Source organism: Pleurodeles waltl, chromosome 10, assembly GCF_031143425.1.
Source record: "Pleurodeles waltl isolate 20211129_DDA chromosome 10, aPleWal1.hap1.20221129, whole genome shotgun sequence".
NCBI classification, from domain to species: domain Eukaryota; kingdom Metazoa; phylum Chordata; class Amphibia; order Caudata; family Salamandridae; genus Pleurodeles; species Pleurodeles waltl.
This window is the reverse complement of record NC_090449.1, coordinates 21,658,595-21,685,025: the sequence shown is the minus strand read 5'-3', so window position 1 is coordinate 21,685,025 and position 26,431 is coordinate 21,658,595. Positions and strand designations below refer to the sequence as shown.

Here is a 26,431-nt window from a genome sequence, read left to right as displayed (position 1 = left end):
TATGACCACCTGGCGGAAGCCTGGCGGTCAAGTGGAGGGGCCAGCGGTATGGCCTTGGCTAATGCGCCACAGTCATAATACACTGCTGGTACACTGCCAGCCTGTTGACGGTGTTACTGCCAGTGTACCGCCGGCCGCCAGAGCCGTAATGAGGCCCAATGTCTAAAAGGTGACTTGGAAGAAGAAAATTAGTTACTTACCTGTACCTTTAGTTCTCCAGTATTGGAATCTTTCATAGATTCACATGCTTGAATCACTCCCCGTCATCGAGATGGGAGCCCCCGGTACATTTAACCAAGCAGTGTTACCATAGATTTAAACCTAAGGGCCCTTAGGCCTCTTAATTTAACAATTTATCAGAGTCATTTTAAGAAAAAGGACCAAACTTTAGAACCCACCAATCAGGAGACACCACCCTTTAGAACCCTCCTGAGAGAAGCTCCAGTACCTCAGATTTTCTACCGCATGTTGTGCTAAGGAGTCTCCTCAGAGCTCTGCTCTTTTCTTCATATCTTTTGGAGTAGCTTTAAGCTGATATTATTCTAACCTTGTTCTGACTGATTGTGGATAAGGCCTACAGCATGTCTGACAAGGAAAAGAAAAGTTTGTTCAGATCCTGCAAGACCTGTGGGACACTCTGAAGACCCTCATCAGGACTACATATACTGCCTTTACCCAGACCACTCGGCTAAGGACTGCAAGGTATGTCGCACCTTCTCTTCTAAGACCCTGAAGGATAGAGTGGGCAGATTTTTAATATGGCTGCAGAAACCTAGATCTAGAGATAACCAGTCTCTGATTCAGACAGTGATGACTCATTAACATCGTCCAGAAAGTCATCTAAGAGACCTAGGGCCAGATGTAGCAAACGTTTTGCGACTCGCAAACGTCAAAATTTGCCGTTTGCGAGTCGCAAAACGCGTATCCCAATGCAGAAATGCATTTTGCGAGTCGTTACCGACTCGCAAAATGCATTTCAGACTTGCAAATAGGAAGGGGTGTTCCCTTCCTATTTGCGAGTCGCATTGGGATGCAATACCATTTGCGACCGCATATGCGGTCGCAAATGGCATCGCAGTTACCATCCACTTCAAGTGGATGGTAACCCAATCGCAAATTGGAAGGGGTCCCCATGGGACCCCTTCCAGTTTGTGACTGGAGCCCAAAATATTTTTTCAGGGCAGGGAGTGGTCCAAGGGACCACTCCCTGCCCTGAAAAAAAACCGAAACTAAAGGTTTCGGTTTTTTTTTGCAGTGCAGCTCGTTTTCCCTTAGGGAAAACGGGCTACACTTCAAAAAAAAAAAAACTGCTTTATTTAAAAGCAGGTCGCTAACATGGAGGTCTGCTGACGTCAGCAGGCCTCCATGTTAGCGAGTGCCTATACTCGCAATGGGGCCGCAATTTGCGACCCACCTCATGAATATTCATGAGGTGGGTCATTGCGACCCCATTGCGAGTTGCAGTCGGTGTCTGAGACACCGTACTGCATAGCAATTTGCGACTTGCAAATTGCGAGTCGCAGGGACTCGCAATTTGCAAGTCGCAAATTGCTTTTTTCCTACATCTGGCCCCTAGTTCTCATTCAAGATCTTCCTCAGAGCAGCCAAGAAAGGCCCACAAAAAGACCACCTCAGGTTCTTATAAAGGCTGCAGCCCTTCCTCTTCACCTAATAAATTCTCCTCAAAAAGGGAAAGGGGGTACCGCTGACGGTGGAACTGTAGATGGTGAAATCGTCGCCGATGGAGGCACTGATGATGGAAGTGTCGACGGTGGGAGCGTCGACGATAGGGACATCGACGATGGGAGCGTCAACGATGGAAGCGTCAACAATGGGAGCATCGACGATGGAAGTGTTACCAGTGGTGATTCTGTCGCCGGCACTGCCGGTGAAATCTCAGAAGTCTCTGCGGTTCTCGCAGATGAAATTGGAACCAGGGTGGAAAATGTTGTCGGCATTGTTGAAGCGGATGGTCTCGACGACGATACAGTGGCGATGGTGGTCGTGGACAATACTGCCGTTGACTGTGACTTCGTCATTGATGGCAAAACAACAGGAAATGTTTGCCCTTTTGTTTTAGTGGCTTACAGGGGGTAGCTAGCTGGAGCAGATGAAGCTACCTCTGAAGAGGGTTGTTTTTCCTCTTCTCTCTCTTTCCTAAGAAGTTCCCTCAAGAGATCTAGCCCTCTTGTGAGATTTAGGAACAGGGTCACTGTCTTCATCAGATGATGTTTTCTGAGCTTTAGTTTTCTGTAGCCACAGTAACAATCTGCCTTCTCTGTCTCTCAGAGTTTTTGGTGGGAAGATATGACAGATTTTGCATTCTTTTGCCTTATGAGTAGGGTGAAGGCAATAGATTAAAAAATTATGTGGATCATCCACATGAACTCTCTTTTTCCCACAGGTCTTGCAGGGACGAAAGAGGCCTTTAGAATCAGACATTATTTGGAAGTAAAGAAAGCCCAAATCTTCTCTGAAGAAAACTGTGGAAGGAACTGAGCAGAGCTCAGGGAGACTCCCTTCACACTTGACGTGCGGTGAAAATCTGAGGAAGGGAGCTTCTCTTGGGAGTGTTCTAGAAGGTGCTGTTGCCTGATTGGTTATGGTTCAAGTTAGGTCCATTTAAAAAAATGACATGGACAAACTACCAAATTTAGGCCTGTTTGTATTGTAAACTCTATTGTTGTTGTTATGTACTGCTGTGGGACTCCCACTTCGACAACAAGAAAGATTGAAGCATTTGAATCTATGAAAGATCCAATACTGGATAACTGGGTAAGATATTACTCTCAAGAAAGGTGAACAGAAAGAGTGTTTTAATTAAGTATAGGCTTCTGTTAACAGAAACTAGATAAAAAATTGGAACTGTGGAAACCTCAGTTCCAAGCCTCAAGGCCTCACTGGCCAGAGTTTAAGTCATAAAGTAAAGAGAGTAAACTGAACAAGGTGCAATGTTACATGACTGTTCAACATTTATTACCTAGGAATACCAAAGTGGTGGCAGGGAATAATAAGGTCATAACAAAGTATGAAAGATCCAGTGCAGGAGAATCCAGGATGGATAAGTTACTTACCTGTAAATCCTAGTTCTCTTCCAGGGGTATCCTCATCAAAGTCATAAACATTGAATATTCCCGCCCTTGTGCGGGGACCCCGGAGCATATATCAAATATACACATATTATACATGTGTAATAAATAATCATGCAGACTATCATGTTAAAAACAGGCTAAAATGCTTTATTTCTATGAAGTTTTTTTTTATTTTTATTTTTATATTAAATACTACAATAGAGCATAAATATGTGCCCAAGCTCCTAAAACTAGGATTAGTGAAGTGAGCAGTAGCAAACTCTAGAGAGAAAATAGAAAAAACTGCATTGAAAAACACTGAAGCATTCTTAGCCAATAGGCTGCATGCAGGTTAACACAGGAGAACCATAAAAACTTTGGCACTGTGCCTTTAAGACCCTGAGCACCTCCAGTATCCCACCATGCCTCAGGGGTGAAGGAAAGGTGACAGTTGGTTCACAGTTAGGTCAGTTCTTTTTACGGTGACAATTTTCATAACTGATTCAAAACACAGTCTGTCCTGCACTTCTAGGAGACGTGTGTCCGGGGAGGAGGGTGGGTTGTTTATGACTTTGATGAGGATACCCCTGGAAGAGAACTAGGATTTACAGGTAAGTAACTTATCCTTCTCTTCCAGGGGATCCTCATCAATAGTCATAAACATTGAATAGATTAGCAAGCCCATCCCTAAACCCAGCGGACTGTCCGATAGAAGTGCAGGAATAGATAGGTATTACGCAAATAGATTTCTTAGAGAGGCCTGCCCCACTTGGGCATCCGCTCTTGCATCTGAGTCTAAACAATAATGTCTTGTAAACGTATGGACAGACTTCCATGTAGCAGCCTTACAAATCTCAGATATTGGAACATTGTTAAGGAGAGCAGCAGTAGCCGCTTTACCCCTTGTGGAATGCGCTTTAGGCCGCGCTAGCAATTGTCTATTGGCTAGCTGATAAGTATTAACAATGCAAGAAACTATCCATCTTGATATTGTACGTTTAGATGCTGCCTCTCCTGTCCTTAAATGACCATAGTTTACAAACAAACGGTTAGAGTGTCTTATCGACTTTGTCTTGTCCAGATACAATTTTAGCACTCTTTTCAAGTCTAATGAGTGCAATGCTTTCTCTGCCAGAGTCTCCGGATTGGGAAAGAACGTCGGTAAAGAAATGGTCTGATTAATATGGAATTCTGACACCACCTTCGGAAGGAAAGATGGGTGAGTTCGTAGAACCACTCTATTGTCATGAAAAACCGTGTACGGTTCTTTTGCCGACAAGGCCTGGATTTCACTGACCCTCTTCGCTGAAGTAATGGCCACTAGAAAAGCCGCCTTCCACGTAAGGTGTTGTAAAGAGGCCTTATGGATAGGCTCGAAAGGAGGGCCCATAAGTTTTGCCAGGACTATGTTCAGTTCCCACGGAGGAGAAGGCCTCCGAATTGGCGGAAAAACTTTCTTCAAACCTTCTAAGAAATCCTTGACTACAGGTTTTGTAAAGAAGGATTCCTGAGAAGGCGATTTGCGATAGGCAGTAATAGCAGACAAATGTACCTTAATAGATGATACCTGCAGACCTGACTTCGCTAGATGAAGCAAATAGGATAGTATGACATCCTCCTGCGCCTGTATGGGATTATGACCTTGCTGACAGCACCATATGTAGAATCTCTTCCACTTAAAAGCGTAGGAACGCCGCGTGGAAGGTCGTTTGGACTCTTTCAAGATGCTCATGCACTCCTGTGAGAGCCCTAGGTGCCCATACTGCAGGAATTCAGGAGCCATGCTGTTAAGCTCAGAGAGGGTAGGTTGGGATGTAGAATCCTGCCCTCCATTCTGCTCAGAAGATCTGGTCTGCACGGCAGCCTCCTGTGAGGTTCTTCCGACAGGTTGAGGAGATCCGTGTACCAGAATTGTCGGGGCCATTGCGGCGCTATAAGAATCATTCTGGTCCTGGATCTGTAAAGTTTGCTGATCACTGCCGGAATGAGGGGAATCGGCGGAAAAGCGTAAAGAAATATCCCTGACCAGTCGATCAACAGGGCATTCCCTCGAGATCCCGGACGATAGAACCTGGATGCGAAGTCTGGGCATTTCTTGTTTACTTCGTCTGCAAAGAGGTCCAGTTGGGGCCGACCCCATTGCGCGAAGATGTATTCTGCGACTTCGCCGTGCAGGACCCAATCGTGAACGTCCTCCAGGTGTCTGCTTAGAAAGTCTGCTTCCACGTTCTGCTGACCTGGCAGGTGAACTGCTGTAATTGACATTCCTCTGGCCAGGAGCCAATGCCATATCGCTTGGGACTCTCGCGATAGGGGTAGGGACCTCGTTCCCCCCTGTTTGTTCAAGTAATACATCGTGGTTGTATTGTCCGTCTGTATCAAGAGAGTTTTCCCCTGAATTAGCGGTATGAAAGACTTGAGAGCGAGATGGACCGCTCTGAGTTCTAGCAGATTGATGTGGTACTGCTTTTCCTTGTCTGACCACAGACCCTGCGCTTGAAAAGGACCCAGATGAGCCCCCCATCCCTGAAGAGATGCATCCGTTACTAGGGTGTCGGATGGAAGCACCTGGTGAAACGGAGCACCCACTGACAGGTGAGGTCTGTGCATCCAACATCTCAATGACTGAAGTGCTACCTCCGGTAGCCGCACCGTTTCCTCCCTGCGACCAGTTCTTTGGCTCCAGTTGGTCTCCAATGCCTCTTGGAGGGGTCTCATGTGGAGTCTGGCATTTGGGACAATAAAAATGCACGATGCCATGGAGCCTAGTAGTGATGTCACCTGACGTGCCGTAGGTGCACTGGTTCTCAACAAGTCCTGGCACTTCTTGTTTATTGAGGATAGTCGTTCCTCCGAAGGATACACTTTTTGTATTTCTGTGTTTATGATAGCTCCTAGGTAGTGAAGATTCTGCGTTGGAGTCAATGTTGACTTCTGGTAATTGACCTGAAGACCTAGGGCTTCGCAAACTCTTAGTACAATGTCCCGATGGCTTCTCGCCTGCTCCGGAGAAGAAGCCTTTAGTAGCCAGTCGTCTAGGTATGGATATATGTATATCCTTTGTCTTCGGAGATGCGCCGCCACCACTGCAATACATTTCGAGAAAACTCTTGGGGCAGATTTCAGGCCAAAGGGTAGAACTCTGAACTGGTAATGCTGTAACGCTACTCGGAAGCGCAGGAATTTCCGATGCTTTGGAGCTATTGGGATGTGAAAGTACGCATCCTGCAGGTCGATGGAGCACATCCAGTCTCCCTGATGCAGTTGAGGGAAAATCTGGTGAAGCGCTAGCATTCTGAACCTCTGCTTCCTTATGTATTTGTTCAGCAGCCGCAGACCCAGAATTGGCCTGAAAACGCCCTCTCGACCCTTCTTTGCCACTAGAAAGTAACGGGAGTAGACCCCCTGTCCTCTTTGTGCAGGTGGAACCTTTTCTATGGCGTTCTTTTTCAGGAGGGCGAGAGCCTCCTTGCGTAGCAAGCTGAGGTGAGATGGATTGTCTCTGGTTGGTGGCAAGCGTGGTGGAGGCTGTTTGAAAAGAAGAGAATAGCCATGTTCGACAATATTGAGCACCCATTTGTCTCTTGTGATAGAGTGCCACTCGTGAAGATAAGCCGTAATACTTCCCCCCACCGGAGTGGAGTACAGTGTCGAGGGAAGCAAGATTTCATTGCTTGGTGGGTGCTTTCGGAGTGGACTGTTGAGGTCTGCTTGACCCTCGCTCCCTTGTGTTTCTTCGTTGAAAAAGAGGGCGTCCCTGTCGCTGTTGTGACCTTTGCGACCAATGAGGGGTTTGAACCCTCTGCTGGAAAGGGCGCCTATCATACGGCCTGTACCTCCGCCTGAAATCTTTCTTTCTTTCGAGGCCCACCGCCTTCAAGGTATCCACCTCGGTCTTCATGCGGGCCATCTCTTCGTCTGCATGGGCACCGAATAGAGAGCTCCCGGCAAATGGGAGATTCAGGATGCGTTGCTGTGCTTCCTGTTTCAAGCCTGTGAGCCTCAGCCAGGAAGATCTCCTCGCACAGATACCATGTGCATACCCATGAGCAGCCAAATCCGCCCCATCCGCTGCCGCGCTGATAACCTGGTTGGATACCAGGCATCCTTCTTGTAGTATTTCCTGGAAATCTTGCCTGTCTTCTCTGGGCAATTTTTCCGTAAATCTACTGAGGGAATCCCACAGAGAACGATCGTACCTGCCCAGGAGCGCAGACGCACTGGAGACCTTCATTGCTGAAGCCGCCGTCCCGCATATCTTTCTCCCTAGAGAGTCTAAATGCCTGCTCTCTTTATCCGGGGGTACCGTGGATGAAGAAGCCACTGAGTGGGTCTTTCGGGCGGCAGCTATGATCACCGAGTCCGGTGGCGGATCTTTTCTAAGGAATAAAGGTCTTGTTCTGGAGCCTTGTATTTCTTGAGAATCCTAGCCGGTGCAGACTTAAGCAAGGCTGGGGCCAGAAAAGTGTCCATAGTTGGCTGCAGCAAGCCAGGCACCAGAGGCAGCAACTTTTTCGACGCTGATCTCTGTTGTAGAGTCTCAAAGATAATCGATGAGGAGGTAGATGGTTCTGGAACCTCAATGTTGAGTTTCTGCGCTCCTCTTAGCAACACCTCGTTGAATGTGGTAATATCATCCACCGGTGAGACTCTAGCAGGTGGTGAATCTGTAAGGGTGGGTGAGTAACGCCCGACAGAAGAACCTGATGAAGACCAAGAGGGTGATCATCTTCTTGACCGCGACCTGGATCTCCGTTGAGAGCGAGATCTGCTGCGAGACGCTGTAGCAGAGTGTCTAGGCCTCGCGGTCGGTTGGCGAGGAGCTGAACAAGCCCGTTCTGCCCTGGCTGTCGGTGATGGTGTTCTTGGCAGGGAGGCAGTAGGTGAATACATTCGCGAATACTGCGAATCTGGGGATGCCGCTGGTCTGTTGAGGCTCTCCAGCCATCTCGGAGATAGATTGATGGGCGAGACATGCCCAGATGATGCCGCTCTAGACCGAGAAGAGCCGCTCGGTATGGAGACCACTGGAGATGGTGCCTTGTCTGGCGTGGGGTGATGTTCTGCTCCCTGTGGGACAGGTAAAACCTGCTTCGACGTCGATGGCTGTTTCGACGTCGAGGGGCGCCCAGCCGTTTGTTCCTGTCTCGCCGTTGAGTGCCTCGACGTTGAATGTCTTGACGTCGAACGACGTTCCTTGGACCTCGACCTGCTCGCCGTCGTGTGCCTCGATGTGGAGCGATGGGAGGTTGACGGCGGATGTTTCTCGTGCCGTCGTGGTGATGACGACGCCGTGTGTCCTGACGTCGGGGGGCGCACAGCCTTTGGCGGCGACCGGGCACGCCGGCGATGGCTCGACGTCGATCGGCGGGCTGCCGTCGACGGAGACCTGCCCCTGCTCTGGTGTCCCTTCGACGCCGTTCCCTTCGACGTCGGGTGTGTCGCCGTCAACGGCGATCTATGCCGGTGAGACGGTGGTAGCGACGACGTCGACGGTGAACAAACAGGTATTTTCCTACCTGTCGACGTCGACCGGGCCATTCTCTCCTGAGAATGGCCTTCTGGATGTCTGGGAAGTGAGGAGGACGATGTTCTTTTCCTCTCCTGAAGCCCAGGAAGCCGGATCTTCTCTCTGTCTTTCAGAGTCCTCCTAGACATGTTCTTGCAGTACTTACAAGTGTCAGGGCAGTGACTCTGAGGCAGGCACACTATGCACAGAGAGTGGGGATCTGACTGGGCCTTCTTCTTCCCACAAGCAGGGCATTTGACAAAAAGAGAAGGCATTTTTCTGTCAGAAAAAACCTTCCTAGCTCAGACAAAGATGTTATTTGTCGAGTGAAAAATGAAAAACGCTTTTTAAAATAATTTTTCTGAGAAAAAATTCAGAAAAACTGAGAGCTCAATGCTCCAGGATCCTCTCAGAAGAAGCCGGAAAAAAGAACTGACCTAACTGTGAACCAACTGTCACCTTTCCTTCACCCCTGAGGCATGGTGGGATACTGGAGGTGCTCAGGGTCTTAAAGGCACAGTGCCAAAGTTTTTATGGTTCTCCTGTGTTAACCTGCATGCAGCCTATTGGCTAAGAATGCTTCAGTGTTTTTCAATGCAGTTTTTTCTATTTTCTCTCTAGAGTTTGCTACTGCTCACTTCACTAATCCTAGTTTTAGGAGCTTGGGCACATATTTATGCTCTATTGTAGTATTTAATATAAAAAAAAAAAATTAAAAAAAACTTCATAGAAATAAAGCATTTTTAGCCTGTTTTTAACATGATAGTCTGCATGATTATTTATTACACATGTATAATATGTGTATATTTGATATATGCTCCGGGGTCCCCGCAAAAGGGTGGGAATATTCAATGTTTATGACTATTGATGAGGATCCCCTGGAAGAGAAGTAGTCGTTTCCTAGAGGTTTCAAACACAGCTAATTCATTGTCCCGGCTTTCAGGGCAAAGACACTTATAATTTTGGTTTGACGAAATGTGGGTGTTTGCACTGTTCCGACAGCTTGTTGTGTAGAGAGTAACGTCTTTTTACTGTAGCTACAGTACCTAAAGTGACCATGCGCACTCAGAGCCAAAGAAGGCAACGGGAGGGCAGCAGCAAGCCAGGGCACCGACACTTTAACTACCAGGTACAGACTTGCCACCCTCCATCACTGCTAATGTTTTACAGTAAACTAATCTTTCTACTATAAAACAACATGACCGTCCTACCAAGGCGCGTAGACTCTCAGCCAAACGCGCGAAATCCCAGACTGCTTCAATTTTTCATCATTTTTACATCTCAGCGTAACAAAGGAAACACGGTTTTCTTTATCAAAAAATCAACTGCAAGCAAACAAACAAGATATTAAACGGAAACATTTCATTCTCATATAAATTTTCTCTTTCGAGATAAAAGTAAAAAAGCAAACAACAAATAATCGCTTCCAGTGATCGACCATTACATCCACATGGGCAGGGGGGAAAAGATGGACTTTACAACAAGAGGTCATTGCATCAAGCCACAGAATCCAAGCCAGTCGTCGTTGTTGTGTGCTGATGTCATCACTACAGAAGCCACTGGAAATCAGTCACTTCAAATGACGGAGGTTCGCGCCAAAACGTTTCTTCCGACACAAAAGCTCATGTTGCTGTAGCTTTCCGGAGGCAGTAAACCACTTTATGCTAGGTCAACTGCAACAGTCCTCTTTTTCAGTCCATTACACACACTACAAGGGTTTAGTGGCCATGATAATAAAAGAACTCCAGTCAATTTTAAAACACAAATCAAGCCGCTTTTCTAGCAAACTAACAAGGGCTGTTCCTTACTCTTTTCTGGCCCTAGCAAGATTTTAAAAGCATATTGAAATGACTTTAGTCACAGCCCAGCCTTACAACTTCACCTCCAATCATGTGCAGTGACCTTTGACTCATTGGAGACTGGGTAATCTCTGAGGTCATAGGTCACTCCATCAAACGAAGCAGGAGGGCTCTGAACCAAAGTGCCCCTACACTTTTGAATACATCTAAGAGTCCCGGTGAGGCACAGGAAAGGACAATGTTTATTTAAAATCATTTACCTGAGATTCCACTTTAAAAGGGTTTCTCCTTGAATCTTGCAAGGCTCTCCGACAAAGTCTGCAATGAGGTTGTCTGATATGTACCTTATCACAGGGCAGGTCGCTTCAGAGAATTTTTAAATGTAAGAATTTTGGATAGGGTTTTATGGGGTTAAGCCTCGAAATAATTTTTTGTTGGTTAGGAAGACCTATAGCTCTTCAGTTTCCATGTTTACTGGTAACAGATCCCTTGCAATGGCCTATTCATGAACTGGCAGCAGCTGGCTGCCTTCCTCTCAGTACCTCTCTAAAGTAAATGGGGCATTTGAAACCACTATTGGTTAACAGGATTGGCTGGCATCAGATCTGCTGCTACCTGAACTGTCCACACTGTGAGATGCATCTACCCACCCGCTGGGAATTACCTAAACCATTTTGGGGGGATCTCGAATCACCAATCTGTCACCAAATGAGAAGAAAATATGGTCAAAACATGAGTTGTCTGGAAATCTAACATGCAATCAACTTAGTGGGCTCTACCTCCGTGGTCGGGATTCAGGGATCATCAGCCTGCTCTCTCTCTGAGTACCGCTGCCTTGGAAAGGCCTGTATAGGCTTAGTTGAAAGAGCAGCAATGTTAGCTTCCTTTTTAAATGATTCAAGTCAGATTGCCACACCAATAATTTCATTCACAGTCGTATTTTAGTTGAATAGAAATGTTCACCATAAAAAGGGTTTGCAATATTTGACCATCTCCAGCTCCTCGGGTCGCAGAGAGGACACAGTCTGATTGAAGAACAAAAAGCTAAGCGGTCAGTATCAAGTGTTCCTTCAGAATGGGTTGTGGTTGGGAGGGGATCACAGCAAGTCTTTTGGTGTCTCTGTCACAAAGGTCCCAATCTTGCTTTGGTGAGAGCTGGAGGAATAGTGGTATAAATTGAGGCACAGACCTATGGAGAGTGGAAGATGGCCATTCAGCCCAACTGCTTAGTTCCCCACCAGAAGAGAATTATTCCCAAGGCTGCAACGAGGCCTGTTCGAAAGAGGTGGCGCAGGAAGCTGGATGGCTGCACATGGAAACAGAAAATGGATACAATGTTAAAGGATGGAATATCAATTTGAAGATATTATTTAGCTGACAAATAATTTGGAAAAATGTGACATGAGAGAAATGAATATATATTATAGAGTGGCAGTGGCAGTACTTATAGTTAAGGTCACCATAGAAAAGATTTTTTCAGATTCTTGTCCCTTTATAACTTTCTGCCCGTTTGACAATTGTGTGAAACTTTGCAGACCTGCTGCCCCTTACATTTTGGGAGGACTGAAAGTTTCATGGCGTTTGGTCAAGGGGGTGCAAAGAAAAAAGGGGACTGGGGGCCCCAAAACGGGCTTTAAATCCAATGCATTTTCCACAGACTTTCGCAGAGCGCAAAATACATCCGCTGGATTTTTATGAAATTTGTCAGTATTACTTATTAGGAAAGCAAATAATTCTGTGGGGGTACTGCATGTAAATTGAGTACGTAAATATTAAGTTAAACAGTTTTTCAACTTAGTGATATCTTGTAGCACAATCCTACTAAAAGTAGTATGGAAGCTTAAAGAATAAACTAGACTGCATATGTAATGTTTCATATTTACTACATCAACAACTGAAAGACCCATTTATGGTTACATACTAATGGAAATCTATAAACAAATACATAGAAAACAGAATACATCTTATTCTATTTGAGTTGTCTTTGCATGCTCTTTGGCTCACAACATAAAACTGTGCCCAACAAGCCAAACAAAAACCATCTTCCTTATGCACTCCTGTGGAAGAAAACAGAAAAGTGATCTACCAGTGAGCTACACAAACTACGGCATGTAGGGCATGATTATTGGCCATTAGGAAACAACGATTGGCTTCCATTTACTTTCGTCTTCATATGTAGCACAATCCTACTAAACGTAGCAAGGAAACCCAAAATATAAAATAGATTGCATATGTAAAGTTGCAGAATTACTACATGAATACCTAAAAGACACATTTATGGTCACATGATTATGTAAACCAATAAATAAATGCATAACTAATACAATAGATAAAAAGAAAGGAATCACATTAAATCTGATTGCTGCTCTGTAGTTATAGTTAGTATTCCCAAAGATATGAATTCCTCAGAGATTACCTCCTTATTAACTTTACACTTGTTTGACGAATCACTACAAAACTTTCCAGCATTTTGAGATGATGAAAAAGTTTGTGGTGAATCGTTAAGGGGTTCAAAGATAAAAGGGGGTCCCAAAACGCTTTTTCCATAACTATTGTACTTGAAGCTGCACGAAAAAGGGTGAATGGATTTACATAAAATTTTACAGGATTATACATTATGGTGCAGAGATGATGAATTTTTGGCCCTGCTGTTGTGTAGGGTAAATATTCTTTAAGTTATAAGGCATTTCCACTTAGTGACATCTGTCACCACTGTATTTTTATGGAAGTTCACTCAATTTTGTGAAACTACTGCAGTACATGGAAGCAAAACTATTTAAAAATATATAAAAATAATAACTAAGCTTCCCTACCTATTACTACTTTAATAAAGTGGAAATAGGTAGGGATGGAAAAATTACATACCTGTAGACATAGTTTAGCATTGTATGAATCTTAATTGAAGATATACACCTTGAATAATTCCTTGCTGCCCGTGCAAAGTGTCCATCACTGGAAGTCATTTTCCCATATAAATGCAGTGTAGAGATGTATTTTCCTGGAGCATGCTGGAGAAGAGTACAACTTACATATACTGAAAAGGGCTTGTTTTGGACACTTGTAGCATATTGTCATAGAAAAAGCTGCAGGTGAACAAAACACCACTGGACTCTCTTGGTCTCTAGATCAAGAGACAGACAGGGTTTCCTCTACGTTTGATTAGAATGTGCCTGTGACTTACCCTAGATATTGCCTTTGGGTGCACACAACTATGGTCACTTATCTCCTATGGTCCTGAAAAGGTCTGGAAAAAGTGAATAGCATGAAACACATCAACCTGCATTTCCTTTACAACAGCCAACACAAAATGGACTTTGCTTTTAAGATTAGAGAGGAATAGGTCTTAAGGAACAAATACTTGGTCTCAGACCTGCCCCTATTTTGGCGACCTCAAATTGGATGACAAACTCAAAGTAGTTAGACACGCCACATAGTGCTTATGAAATTGCTGTGATTGGCAAGAAATGACCTATTTCATTTTTCAATGTGTTTATGTCTATTATTTTTGTTTTTGGAATATATGAATGAAGTATTGTTTTGTTTGTACCTTTTGTTTTGATGGATCATGTAATGATGCATAAACTATAACATATGCTTTTTGTAATAAGATATACTCTCTGGTAAATACGTAAAAATTTAGATGTGATGTGAATGCCTACTCGGAGCTATGCTGAATAGATTGGGTGTTATGCAAACAAATTAGTTGTGTTATGCATTATTTATTTAACAGATTTATCCACACATTCCTCATTTGTATGTGACACAGGTGGAAGCAAGGGCTGCTGACGTGGAAATGGTACTACCAAAGGATTCTGAACGGGCCACTAAGACTGGCAGGAGGCCACCACTATGGATTTGCAGAATTTGGCAGCTTTGCACAGACATTTTCCATCATTTGGCAAAATGACTTAAAAAAGTCTACTGGAAATTGACCCATCTGTGGTTCTCAGGGCTAGTGTCTATTTGCCTCAATATGGTACTTTTTTTAGGGGTTTCATAGTCTTCATAACTCCATAAATTGACATTCATAATGACCCTGATCATAAAGGCTCTCTTCCTGTGGTGGTGCCAACCCATACTCTGACACATATTGCATATATTTCTCTTTTTTGTGGAATGAAGGCAGTCTGGGACTAGTCCTTGTCTGAAAGAGAATCTTCCATATTTTCTTTATCCTCTGCAGCCACAATGTGGGTAAGAATATGCTCAGTTACTTTAATGGGAGAACACTGTGTGAAACTCGGAGGCACCTCCATTGACGGGAATCTCAGTCCCACCAAAATCTCAGGTGTGAACAGTGTTGTAGGCAATAGATAATCATACGATGAAAGACCAACCTCAGTGAGCTAGAGACCATCGACAATGATTGTCTATTGATGATAAGATGCCTGTTGACAATAAGGTGCCCATCGATAAATGAGTGCCTGAAGATGATGAGGTGACAGATGACAACAAGTTATCTGTTGGCGATGGTTGACAGTTGACAGGAGTATGCATTCTTAGATGATGCTTCCAATTTGAAAGGCACCTAATACGCCCAGCAACGAGTTTTCCTACCACTTTCATGGGCAAAGAGTCAGAGTGATGTTTGTCTGCAGCAAAAGAAGTGTATTGGTTTTTTAAACAGATGCTGATTTTACAGATGCTTCTTTAGTGAACACCTCATGAGACTCGAAATCTTTCCCTTTTTATGGAAAACATTACATTGTTTTTGAACGAAGATCACAGCAGTAAGATGCCCAAGGGGGCTTTATGTACATAACACCCCCAAGTAGTACATAGTTTTAAATCTTTCATGGTTATAGTTTGGCCCTACAGTGCCAATGTCGCACCCCAAACATCCAGCACCAGCAACACAGGGCCGGTTAGGTGCAGAGGTCAAACGGGAGCCAAAATAACGTGAGACCCTATGGAGACAGTGGGTACTCCGGTTCCGGTCTGCTTGCAGGTAAGTACCTGCATTGTCGGAGAGCAGACCAAGGAGGCTTGAAGGAGCACTGGAGGGGCCCCAAGTAGGCACAAAAACCACTCCCTCAGCGGCACAGGGGCGGCCGGGTCCAGTGTGCAAACAGGGCGTCAGGTTCTCAATAGGACCTGGGGGTCACTTAGGTGCTGCAGGCAGGGCACAGGGGGGCTTCTCGGTCAAGACACCAACTGGGCAAGGGTGAGGGCTGCTTGCTGGTCGGTGCTGCACCGGTGGTCGTTTTCTCTCCGGCCTGGGGGCTGCGGCGCAGTGCTTTTCCAGGCGATAGATATCTTTGTCCTGGGCATTCGCGGTCAGGTGGTCCTCGGGATTCCCTCTGCAGGTGTCATCGTGGGGGTCTGGATAGGTCAGCCCAGATTGGACACGTAGTCGGAATCACCTGGGGATCCTCTATGGCTAGTTGGTTTCTCTGGACACGGGCTGGGGGCATCGGGTGCAGAGTAGTTTGGACTCACGTTTCTGGAGTGAGGTGAGAGTCCCTTTAAAGATGGTTTCTTTCCCTTCTTGTTGGACAGGTCCGCTGTCCACTGGAGTTTCTTGGTGCTCGGTGATGCAGGCAGTCCTTGGAAGGCTTTTCAGAGGTCGCTGGTCCTGCAGAACGCGTTGCTTCTTCTTTTGCAGCTTTTGAAGCAGGAGACAGGCCGGTAGGGCTGGGGCAGAGTCAGTTGTTGTCTCCTTCTCTTCTCTGCAGGGTTTTCAGGTCAGCAGTCCTTCTTCTTTCTTAAAGTCATCAGGAATCTGACTAGCTTGATTCCGGGAGCCTTTAAATACAAGATTTGGGGCCGTTTTAGGGGTCAGAGGGCAGTAGCAACGGCTACTGTCCCTGAGGGTGGGTACACCCTTCCTGTGCTCACTCCCTTTGGGGAGGGGAGCACATTCCTATCCCTATTGGCCCTGATCCTCCACACCAAGATGGAGGATTCTTCAAGGAGGGGCTAACTTCAGCTCTGGACACCTTAGGGGTGGTCCTGGCTGAGGTGGTGACTCCTCCTTGCTTTTCCTAATTATCCCTCTGGACTTGCTGGCAAATGTGGGGGCTTTGTCAGGGTGTTGGGCATCTCTACTAGCTGGTGTGCCCTGGGGCATTGTAACACAAAGCCACAGCCTTTGAGGCGCACCGCTAGGTGTTACAGTTCCTGCATGGGGAGGTGTGAAGCACCTCCATCCAGTGCAGGCTTTGTTTCTGGCCACAGGGAGCACAAAGGCGGTCACCCCATGGGGTCAGAAACTCGTCTCTCAGTGGCAGGCTAGCACAGACCAATCAGTCCTGCACTGAAGGATTGGGTAAAATACAGGGGGGCATCTCTAAGATTTCTTCTGTGCATTTTTTAATAAATCCAGCACTGGCATCAGTGTGGGTTTATTATTCTGAGAAGTTTGATACCAAACTTCCCAGTATTCAGTGTAGCCATTATGGAACTGTGGAGTTTGTTTTTCAAAAACTCCCAGACCATATACTTAATATGGCCGAACTGCACTTAAAATGTCTAAGAATGGACTTAGACACTGTAGGGGTATAGTACTCATGCAGCTATGCCCTCACCTGTGGTATAGTGCAACCTGCATTAGGGCTGTAAGGCTTGCTAGAGGGCTGACTTACCTGTGCCATGTCGACTTTGCCTTTTGTTCCCCACCAACACACACAATCTGCTCTGGCAGTGTGCATGTGTTAGGTGAGGGGTCACTTAGGGTGGCACAACACATGCTAAGGCCCTTAGGGACCTTCCCTGGTCACAAGGTCCTTGGTACCTCTGGTACCTTTTATAAGGGACTTATTTGTATGCCTGAGGTGTGCCAATTGTGGAAACAATGGTACATTTTTAGGAAAAGAACACTGGTGCTGGGGCCTGGTTAGCTGGATCTCAGCACACTCTCAAGTCAAGTCAGCATCAATACCAGGCAAAAAGTGGGGGTAACTGCAACAAGGGCCATTTTCCTACAACTATATATTCCTCTTATTAACTATCATCCCGAGTGACGTACGATTCTGTTCTGACACACTAAGACAAGATATTGAACATTTCATTCAATAACATTGTATTGCATCATGTCAACATTAATATCTATGGTTTTCTGCTGCGGACAGCTGCATAGGAGCTCCTGTCATGCTCCGCGGCTGAATCGCTAAATGGCACAGAGAAGGAATGGTGCGAGCATGAGGAAGACATGCTGTGCTGAAGCTTGGAGCACCGCGATACCCTGCAAGCTGTTCGGCAGTAATGGAAAGCCGCAAAGAGGCACTGTAGGAGGGACACGGGCCCAGCAGGGGGAAAAAGGTTCCTGTTATAAATTGCTAACTGAACTACCAGGGGGAGCTTTTTTTACTGTGTCCCTTCTCTTGGTCGGTGGTCTGTGAACCCCCTAACATCCAGCAAAAGTGCAATAGTGCTGATAGCTTACTTTGGGACTGACTCAGCAATAGTAGCCACAGTTGCACTGAATGGGCCCTTAAAACTGTAACAGCTTTTTTCTTTTTTGTACAAACTTCATATTCCTATATTCTGGAGAGAGTCTCCAAGGGGGTACGCCATTACAGCCAGGCATGCAAACTGAGGTATTTTATATGACTGTCTGTTGCCCAGATACGGTCTCAAAGTGTTCTGGCTGTGGCACGTATAGTAACGAAGTTCGGAGATGGTCCTTGCCCAGATTGAGATGCTGAATACTTATTAGCGGCGAAAAGGTGTTGAAGATACTCAAGTCACTGGACTGGCAGCATTGTTATTAAAAAAAAAACTTTAAAAAAAACAACAACTAAAAACAAGGAGTAGTAGGCAGCAAGACCACACTAATTTTTGTGTTTTCCTTTTTCTTCACCCCTTAGCAAGAGTAGCATTGGCTCTCTTGCTGGGTTGACAAGTGCTTTGGGTGGTCACTGAAGTGGCCTGTGTAGACACAGGTGCAGCTTGTGGCCCCCAACAGCTTTTGCAAGGCGGAAGAGATTGTAGTTTTTTTTCTTTCGATTTGACAATGGAAAGGACCCCACAAGACTTACAGCCTAAGGGCCACGCTATCACTAAGTCTGTCAAACCTGTACACAATTCGAGGGGCAAGCGTCCGACTATACTTGACAAAACCTTGGGGTCAGGCTCAGGCTCAGGTGCAAGAGGGCTTCCTCAGATGGCTCTACCTTCCACCTCTATCTCCCCTCTGACTTCCACCTCTAATCCCAATATTTGTCTCACAAAAGCACCAGCCTGGTTTCGGATCATGATATGGAGTGCACCTAACTGGCAAAGGGCAGCCGAGTGGAGTGCGAGGCCAAGAACCCAGATAAGATTATCGACTCCCAGCAAAGTCCTTCTTATCTAGGGCAAAGCTCCTGGTCAAGACCTGGCTGTAGCGATTCTCAGGAGAGTGGGAGTGGGTCCTCTCAGATATATCGATTATTCGCTGGATGTAAGGAAATTAAGGAAGCCCTGAAGACAACTCAGTCAAGAGACAGGAAGGCAAAAACTAGGCTGGATCATAATAATTCAGTGTTCATTGAAGGCAGCTCTCTGCCTAATATCCAGCACTGCTCTGACCCCTTCATACTCTCTGGTATGGCGTCAACTACACCTTCTACTGGCTCTATGGGAAATGGGCTGTCACAGCAGGATGTTAGAAATGCAGTTGTCCCTGCAAGTACAGATCTGGGGTACTCCCAGTTAAGTAATCAAAACCAGACGGAAAGTGAAAAGGAAGAAAATGTTGATACGACAACTGATAGTTTGCTTCTCCAAATCTTGAGTGAGCTCAAAATCTTTAAAACTGTCACAAGAAGGGGCAAATCGAAAGATTGAAGCACAGTTAAATCTTATAAGCACCAACATGCAGCAACTGAACACCCGCATTAAGGAGGAAGAGCAGCGAGTATCAGACTTGGAAGGAATCTGCAGCTAGATAGAGTCTCTACCAGATAATGCATTACCAACGGTAAGTAACTTGTTCATCTGATAGGGATTTCAAGCTGCAGATTCCTTACCTTCGAATAGATACCCAAGCCATAACCTCCTAGAGGTGGGCTGCGGATACCACTCCTTACTCTAAGAAGTCCTGTAGGACTGAATGGGCAAAGTGCCCGTCTCTTCCTACCTGACTGTCCAGGTGGTAATGTTTTGAAAACGTGTGCAAAGACGCCCACGTTGCCACTTGACAGATATCCAGAACTGGTTTGCATTGAGCTAGAGCAGTGGTAGCAGCTTTGCCCCTGTCAGAATGAGCTTGCAAGCCCTCAGGAGCCTGCTTCTTGGCCAATGTGTAGCAAATCTTGATGCTGAGAACGACCTAGCGCAAAATGGTTCGCTTCTGCACTGCCCGACCCTTCTTTGCTCTGATGTACCCCACAAAGAGTTGTCATCCACCCCGAAGGTAGAGGTAACGACAACGCTCTTTTTGGGTCCAGACGATGGAATCACTCCTCTTCTTTAGAGGGATGCGGTGGAGCAAAGAAGGTGGGCAGGGTGATGTTCTGACCTAGATGAAATGGGGTCACCACCTTGGGAAGGAAAGAAGCACGAGTTCTGCATAGATAGTGAGATACAGTGGCTTTGATGACAGGGCTTGCATCTCACTCACCCTCCTGGCAGATGTTACTTCCACTAAGAAGGCTGTCTTGATATTGAGCAGCCGGAGGGGACAGTTATGCAAACGTTTCGAAGGGAGCACACATCAGAAATGTGAGGCCCAGATTTATGTTTCATTGGGGCACAACAAAGGGCATAGGGGGAAACATACGGACAAACCCTTTGAGGAATCTATGTACAATGGGGGGATTTGAAAAGCGAAGGCTGATCAGCCAGCTGAAGGAATGCAGATAAAGCAGAAAGATAGCCCTTTAGAGTCCCCACGGCTGCTGAGCTAGGGAAAGAATGAAGAGAAGAATATCAGAAAGAGAGGCACAAAGAGGGTCAATAGACCTTTCTGTAAAATAATATACAAAGCGTTTCCAATGGCAGGCGCATACCGTTTTAGTGGAGGGACGCATGCCTGCCAAAATAACTTTACAGACTTTGGGAGAAAGGTCAAATGCCATCAACTGCTGCCACTCAATCTCCACGCATGAAGGAACAGATGTGACAAGTTCGGATGGAGAACCCTCCTCTGCTCCTGCGACAGAAGATCTTCCCGAAGGGGCAGTCTGATCGGAGAATTGATGCCCATTTTGAGAAGTTCGGGTACCAGACTCTCCGTGCCCAATCCGGAGCCACTAGGTTGACTTGGCCCCGGCCATTCTTGATCTTCTTGAGTACCCTGGGCAGGAGTGGTATGGATGAAAAAGTGTACAGCAGACCTGAACTCCACTTGCGACGAAAAGGCGAACAGATCTAACCAAGACTCTCCCCACTGCTGAAAGAGTCCTTGTGTGTTAAGAGTCGCAGAGGACAGTTGTGGAGCGGCTCGAAAGGGGCACACATGAGGTATGTGAGGACCAAGTTCAAATCCCACTGGGGCATGATGAACGGGACGGGAGGAAACATATGAGGGAGGCCTTTAAGAAAAGAGAAGGTTGGTCTGGCAGCTGTAAGAAGGCAGCGATGGCAGACAAAAATCCCTTGAGGGTGCCCAGAGCAGAGCCCTGCTGGGCAAGAGAGAAAATAAATAGGAGAACCTCTGAGAAAGGTGCAGAGAGGGGCTCCACAGATTTGTTGATACACCATTCCACAAATTTATTCCAACGGCAGACGTATACCGTTTTGGTGGAGGGAAGCCTGGCTGCCAAGATGACATTACAGACTTCAGGTGGAAGGTTAAAAGCCATCAACTGTCGCTGCTCAATCTCCACGCAAGGAGGCGGAGACTGGACAGTTTCGGGTGGATAACCGTCCTCTGCTGCTGCAACAGACTATCCTCCCGAAGGGGCAGACAGATTGGAGGATCGATGGCCATGCTCAGATACAAGACTCTTCGTGCCCAGTCCGGCGCCACCAAGATTACTTGGGCCCGGTCATGCCTGATCTTCTTCAGAACGCTGGGCAGAAGTGGTATTGGTGGGAAGGCGTACAAGAGGCCTGAGTTCCACTTGTGATGAAAAGCAGCGCAGAGCACGTCTCGCCTTGGAAACTCCAACACGCAAAACAGCTGGCATTGCACGTTCTCTGCGGAGGCGAACCAAGGCTCTCCCCACTGCTTAAAGAGACCTTGTGCCACCTCCAGATGGAGACTCCATTTGTGATAGACTATGCATCGACACCTGAGTTTGTCTGCTCTGACGTTCAGAGAGCCTGCCAGATGTTGAACCACCAGGGAAATGCCCTGGTGTTCCAGCCATGTCCAGAGGCGAAGAGCCTCTTGACAAAGGGTCCAGGACCCCACTCTGCCCTGTTTGTTGCAATACCACATGGCGGTGGTGTTGTCGGTGAACACCTGCACCACTTTCCCTTTGAGAGAGGGAAGGAATGCTTTCAATCCAAGCGGGTCGCCCAGACCTCCAACAGGTGGAGACCGAACTCCGCCAGAGACCAGAGGCCTCTGATCTCCACCACTCCCATGTGGCCGCCCCATCCCAGAAGTGATGTATCTATCACTACTGTGAGATCTGGTTGGGGGATGGTAGAGAGATCAGCCATTGACCCAATCTGGATTCGACAGTCACCACTGCAGGTCTTTCACAGATCTCTCCGAGATCTGAACCATGTCAGAGAGATTTCCTGATGCTGCGCCCACTGGAACTTTATGTCCCACTGCAGTGCCTGCATATGCCATCTGGCATGTTGGACCAGCAGGATGAAGGAGGCCATGAGGCCCAGCTCCTCTGAGTCTTTCTCACCGAAATCCAGGATAGAGGCTGAAACATCATTATCATAGTACGAATATCCTGGACTCGCTTTTCAGGAGGATAAGCCCGAAACTGCACTGTGTCCAGAACAATTTCGATGTAAGCGAGTGTCTTAGAGGGAGTCAGGTGTGACTTCAGCACATTTATAATGAACCCCAGCGAATGCAGGAGGTCCGCCATAGTCAGAAGGTGGGTGACGAGAGCCTGGGCGTAGAAGCCTTCAACAGCCAGTCGTCGAGGTAGGCGAAGACTGAAATCCCTAACCTGCGCAAATGAGCTGCTACTACTGCCATCACTTTTGTGAACACCCGAGGGGCACTAGTGAGACTGAAAGGGAGCACGGTAAGCTGAAAGTGCTTGTGGCCCACCTTGAACCTCGATTAACGCCTATGGGCGGGATGTGAAAATACGCATCCTGCAGGTCCAACGCTAAAATCTAGTCTCCTTGGTCTAGGGCAGACAAGACCTGAGCTAGAGGGAGCATCTTGAATTTCCCCTTTTTGAGGAAGAGATTGACGTCCTTTAAATCTAAAATAGGGCAAAGACCCTTGAGTTTTTTTTTTTTTCGGAATCAGAAAGTAGCGGGAGTAACAACCACTGCCTATTTCTGACACCAGGACCCTTTCTATGGCTCCCTTGGCTAAGAGGGCCGTAACTTCCTTGTGGAGCAAGATTACATGATCCTCCATCAGCCATTCTTTCAATGGAGGGATACAAGGAGGGAAAGACTGGAAGGAGAGGGAACAGCCCTTCTGTATGATCTGTAAGACCCAATTATCTGATGTTATGGACTGCAAGTGAGGGAGATGAAACTGATTCCTCCCTCCAACTGGGTGAACAGGGTCTTGCAGAACCATTCTAGGAGGGCTTGGGCGTTGCAGAAGAGGGGGGCTGGGTGGTGGCTGACCTCTGGCTAGACCCTCGGGGTCTGAAGGTACCACAACCACGTCCTCGCACTGAATGCTGTGAAGCTGGAGGACAGTGGCTGACCTGTGGTTGGCGTGGCACCTCTCCCTTCCCGAAGCCTCTAAAGGGGCCGTAGGCAGACTGCTGACGAATGGGCGCAGAGAGGCCCAAGGGTCTGGCCGTGGCTCAAGAGTCCTTGAACCGCTCAAGCACCGAGTCAGCTTTCTCACCAAAAAGGCATGAGCCATCGAACGGCATGTCAATCAGATTTGCCTGGACATCCCTAAAAAGCCAGTGGTACACAGCCAGGCGTGGCGACTAAGGGCCACTGTCGCAGAAATCGCCCTTCCCAGCAAGTCGGTTATGTCAAAGCCACACCGAATGGTAAACTTGGCTGCATCTCTCCCATCCTTGACAGCTTGGGTGAGAGTGTACAGTACACCCTCCGCAACCTGGGGCAACACCTGTGCCACCGTATCCCATAAAGTAGGGGGAAAATTGTCCAATAGGCATGAGGTGTTTATCGACCTCAATGCCAGGTTGGAGAAAGAAAACATGTTCTTCCCACGTTGGTCGAGCCTCTTGGATTCCCTATCCGGGGGAGCGGAAGGGAAGGCACCATGGGAAGTGGAGGCATGGACCACCAAGCTCTCTAGGGTGTGGTGTTGGGTGAGGAAACTAGGATCTGTAGGAGCTGGTTGATGGCAAAGGCCAATTGTCCTATTCACAGGAGTCCCTGTGCTGGGTTTGGACCACGTCCCCAGTAGGACATATGTAAGGGCTTCATTGGAGGGTAACATTGGCTCTGATGAAGCAACCCCTGTCTGAAGCACCTGTGTCAGGAGGTTACTCCTGACCGGCACCATAACCAAGTCTAGGTCCAAGACCTCAGCTGCTCTACGCACCACCATGGCACACAACGCTTCCTCCTCCGTAGCCAAAGAAGGAGGTGAGAGCATACCAGTATCTGGAGAATTATCCAGTCCACTGGCTTCACCTACATCCTCATAGCAGTCCTGCTCCTCCAATCCATATTCCAAAGGGTCCTGAGACCCCTCCAACTCCTCATCTGTGCCTGGCTGATCAAAATAAGACTCAGACACTGATCTGGGCCTAGTCGGGGCCATCAAAGTCGGAATCGGCGTCGTACGATGTCGTTCCTGCTCTATATCATCAGGAATGAGAATGGGACTTCCACCACCAGTGGGCGCCGGTGGTGGTGGGAAGCGTCAACATCGGGCCTGGTGCCGGAGGAGACTGACTGTGAGGAACCGGCTCTGGTCCAGATCTGATATCGGATTCTGGGGTCCCCAACGGTGCTGAGGCCGAAGCCGCCGGCGTCGAACCCCATGGGGACCCTGCTGACTCTGCGGGGTCCGAAGATCCATCTGCAGGGGGAGCCCGCTCAAAAATGATGTGCACGGCTTTTATTTGAGCAGGGGTCGCTCCGGCTCCTGGAGCCGTCCCGCGACCTCTTCCTTGAGCGGGACGATGACCTCCGAGGAGTCTCACTGACCAAAGTCGACTGCCGGGCCACTATGAGCTTTAGAGACCGCTCTTTCAAAGCTTTCGGGCCATGGCCTGACAGTTGGAGCACAACTTTGAGTCGTGGTCCCTGTTGAGGCACCAGACACATAAATTGGTGCGGGTCTGACAAGGCGCGATGACAGGCGCCAAACGACTTGAAACCCGTCTTCCTAGATTACATCTTCCTCTCACAGACGAACAAATTCTCTGTTAAAAGGTTGAAAAAAGTCTTGCCAAAAAAGTCCATGGGTAGCTCAATCCCAGACCTGCGCTTAACGGGCGCGGAAGGAAAACACCTGCTGTACGCACACCGGGGCGGTGCCTTTATAGGTGACCGTGACGTCAAGGATGGCTCCAATGATGCTGATGAAGCCATGCGAAGCCAGACGACGCAAGCGGATCAAACGACGCCACCCGACAGTGTGTGCAGGGTATGGCTCAGCAAAAAGTTTACGGATTCGAAGCTGACTTCAGGGAATTCAAAGGTAAGGAATCTTCAGCTAGAAGTCTCTATCAGAGTCCTGATGTCCAAAAAGCTGGGGCTCCAGAAGGTCTTGTGCATCAATCAAAACGTAAAGTTTTTTTTAAGGGTCAGTCAAATATACTACACACAGTTGATGCAGCCAAAGCTCTTTTGCATTCAATACGAAATACGAGTGAGGGGACTGGGCCGCAGAATAAATAACTATGCCAAAGGGTGGTATAGGGAGGCCGCTTGTGGTTCACTTACAGTATAGAGCTTCACAAAAATCAATATATTAATTCCTCTCAGTTGCTCTAAGCGATCAGGGTACTATGTCAAGGCACCTCTTTAGGGTTAATGAGGGAGGTAGGTTGAAGCAGGGTCACTCGAAGGAGGGAAATGGCCTCAAAGTCCTAGGTGGGAGGGCCTCAGGAGAAGGTCATTAAGGGGGAGGGGGATCACGGGCACACAGAGTGGGGGAGTGGTAGGAGGTGGGATTAATTATTGGGGAAAAAAATATGAGATCCCAAAGGAGAATAAGTTCAATGTGTGCTGGTACAGGGCAAATCACTTGTGGGGAATAAATTATATGCCAGAGATGAATAACTCTAAATGTGCAGTGGTATGGGGGAAGAGGCTGGACACTATAAACTGTGCCAGATGCTAAAACTAATCATGCGGGAGGCACATGAGGTTGACTTAAGACAACCTAGGTTACTGCCTCTGGCTTTGTATTGTAGCTTCCCTTACGTGTGTTATGTTGTAGGCTTACTTCTATTGCTGACCGATCCAGCTAGTCATCTTTGAAGCATACTTTAGTGCCTATTTGGTTGAATGGTAGGATTGAATTTTACTTTACAGGTTGTCTCTTGGAATGTTATTGGCCTAAACAATAGGAAAAAAGAGGTGCAATTGAGTCAAAGCTGAAAATCCCTCGGTGGTCTTAATGCAAGAGACCCACATTTCAGCCAAAAAACGTGGGGAATTCTCCATGTTTAAAAACTGGGCAGACTATAAGGGGTTTTCAATGGCTCAAGCAGCTAATAGGGGTACCACAGTTTTTTTGGCAAAAGGGTTGTGGGCTCGGGTGCTGGACTTTGTAAAGGATACAACTGGCCGCTGGTGCTGGGTGAGCTGCTCTGTCTCCTCTAAAAGACTTACTTTTGTAATTTTTTATTCCCCAGTGGAAGATGACCCCGGGGGTATGAGGAACTATTTCAGTCCCTATTACAAGTACCAAGGGAAATCATTATTGGAGGGGATTTTAACTTTCTTCAAGATCTGCATATGGACTCCTCAGTAAAAGGGAAGAAACATCTAAAACCCTGAGTTGGGAATGTTTGCCAGACTTTTCTGGAATTGCTGACATTGTCCGATTCCTGGAGGGCTGTTTTTCCAACTAAGAGAAATTA

The 26,431-nt window shown here is 47.0% G+C and overlaps 1 protein-coding gene across 3 annotated transcripts in view; it reads right to left on the bottom strand.

The window, feature by feature from the left end:
• Positions 1-9,940: 9,940 nt before the first annotated feature.
• Positions 9,941-26,431, bottom strand: part of LOC138260940 (uncharacterized) — a 771,875-nt gene continuing 755,384 nt past the window's right edge. For all 3 annotated transcript variants that reach the window (XM_069209481.1, XM_069209479.1, XM_069209480.1), the window contains exon 7: positions 9,941-11,685. In XM_069209481.1, the coding sequence (XP_069065582.1) occupies positions 11,593-11,685 (93 nt within the window). In that variant the 3' untranslated portion in view covers positions 9,941-11,592. The remainder of the gene's footprint in view (positions 11,686-26,431) is intronic.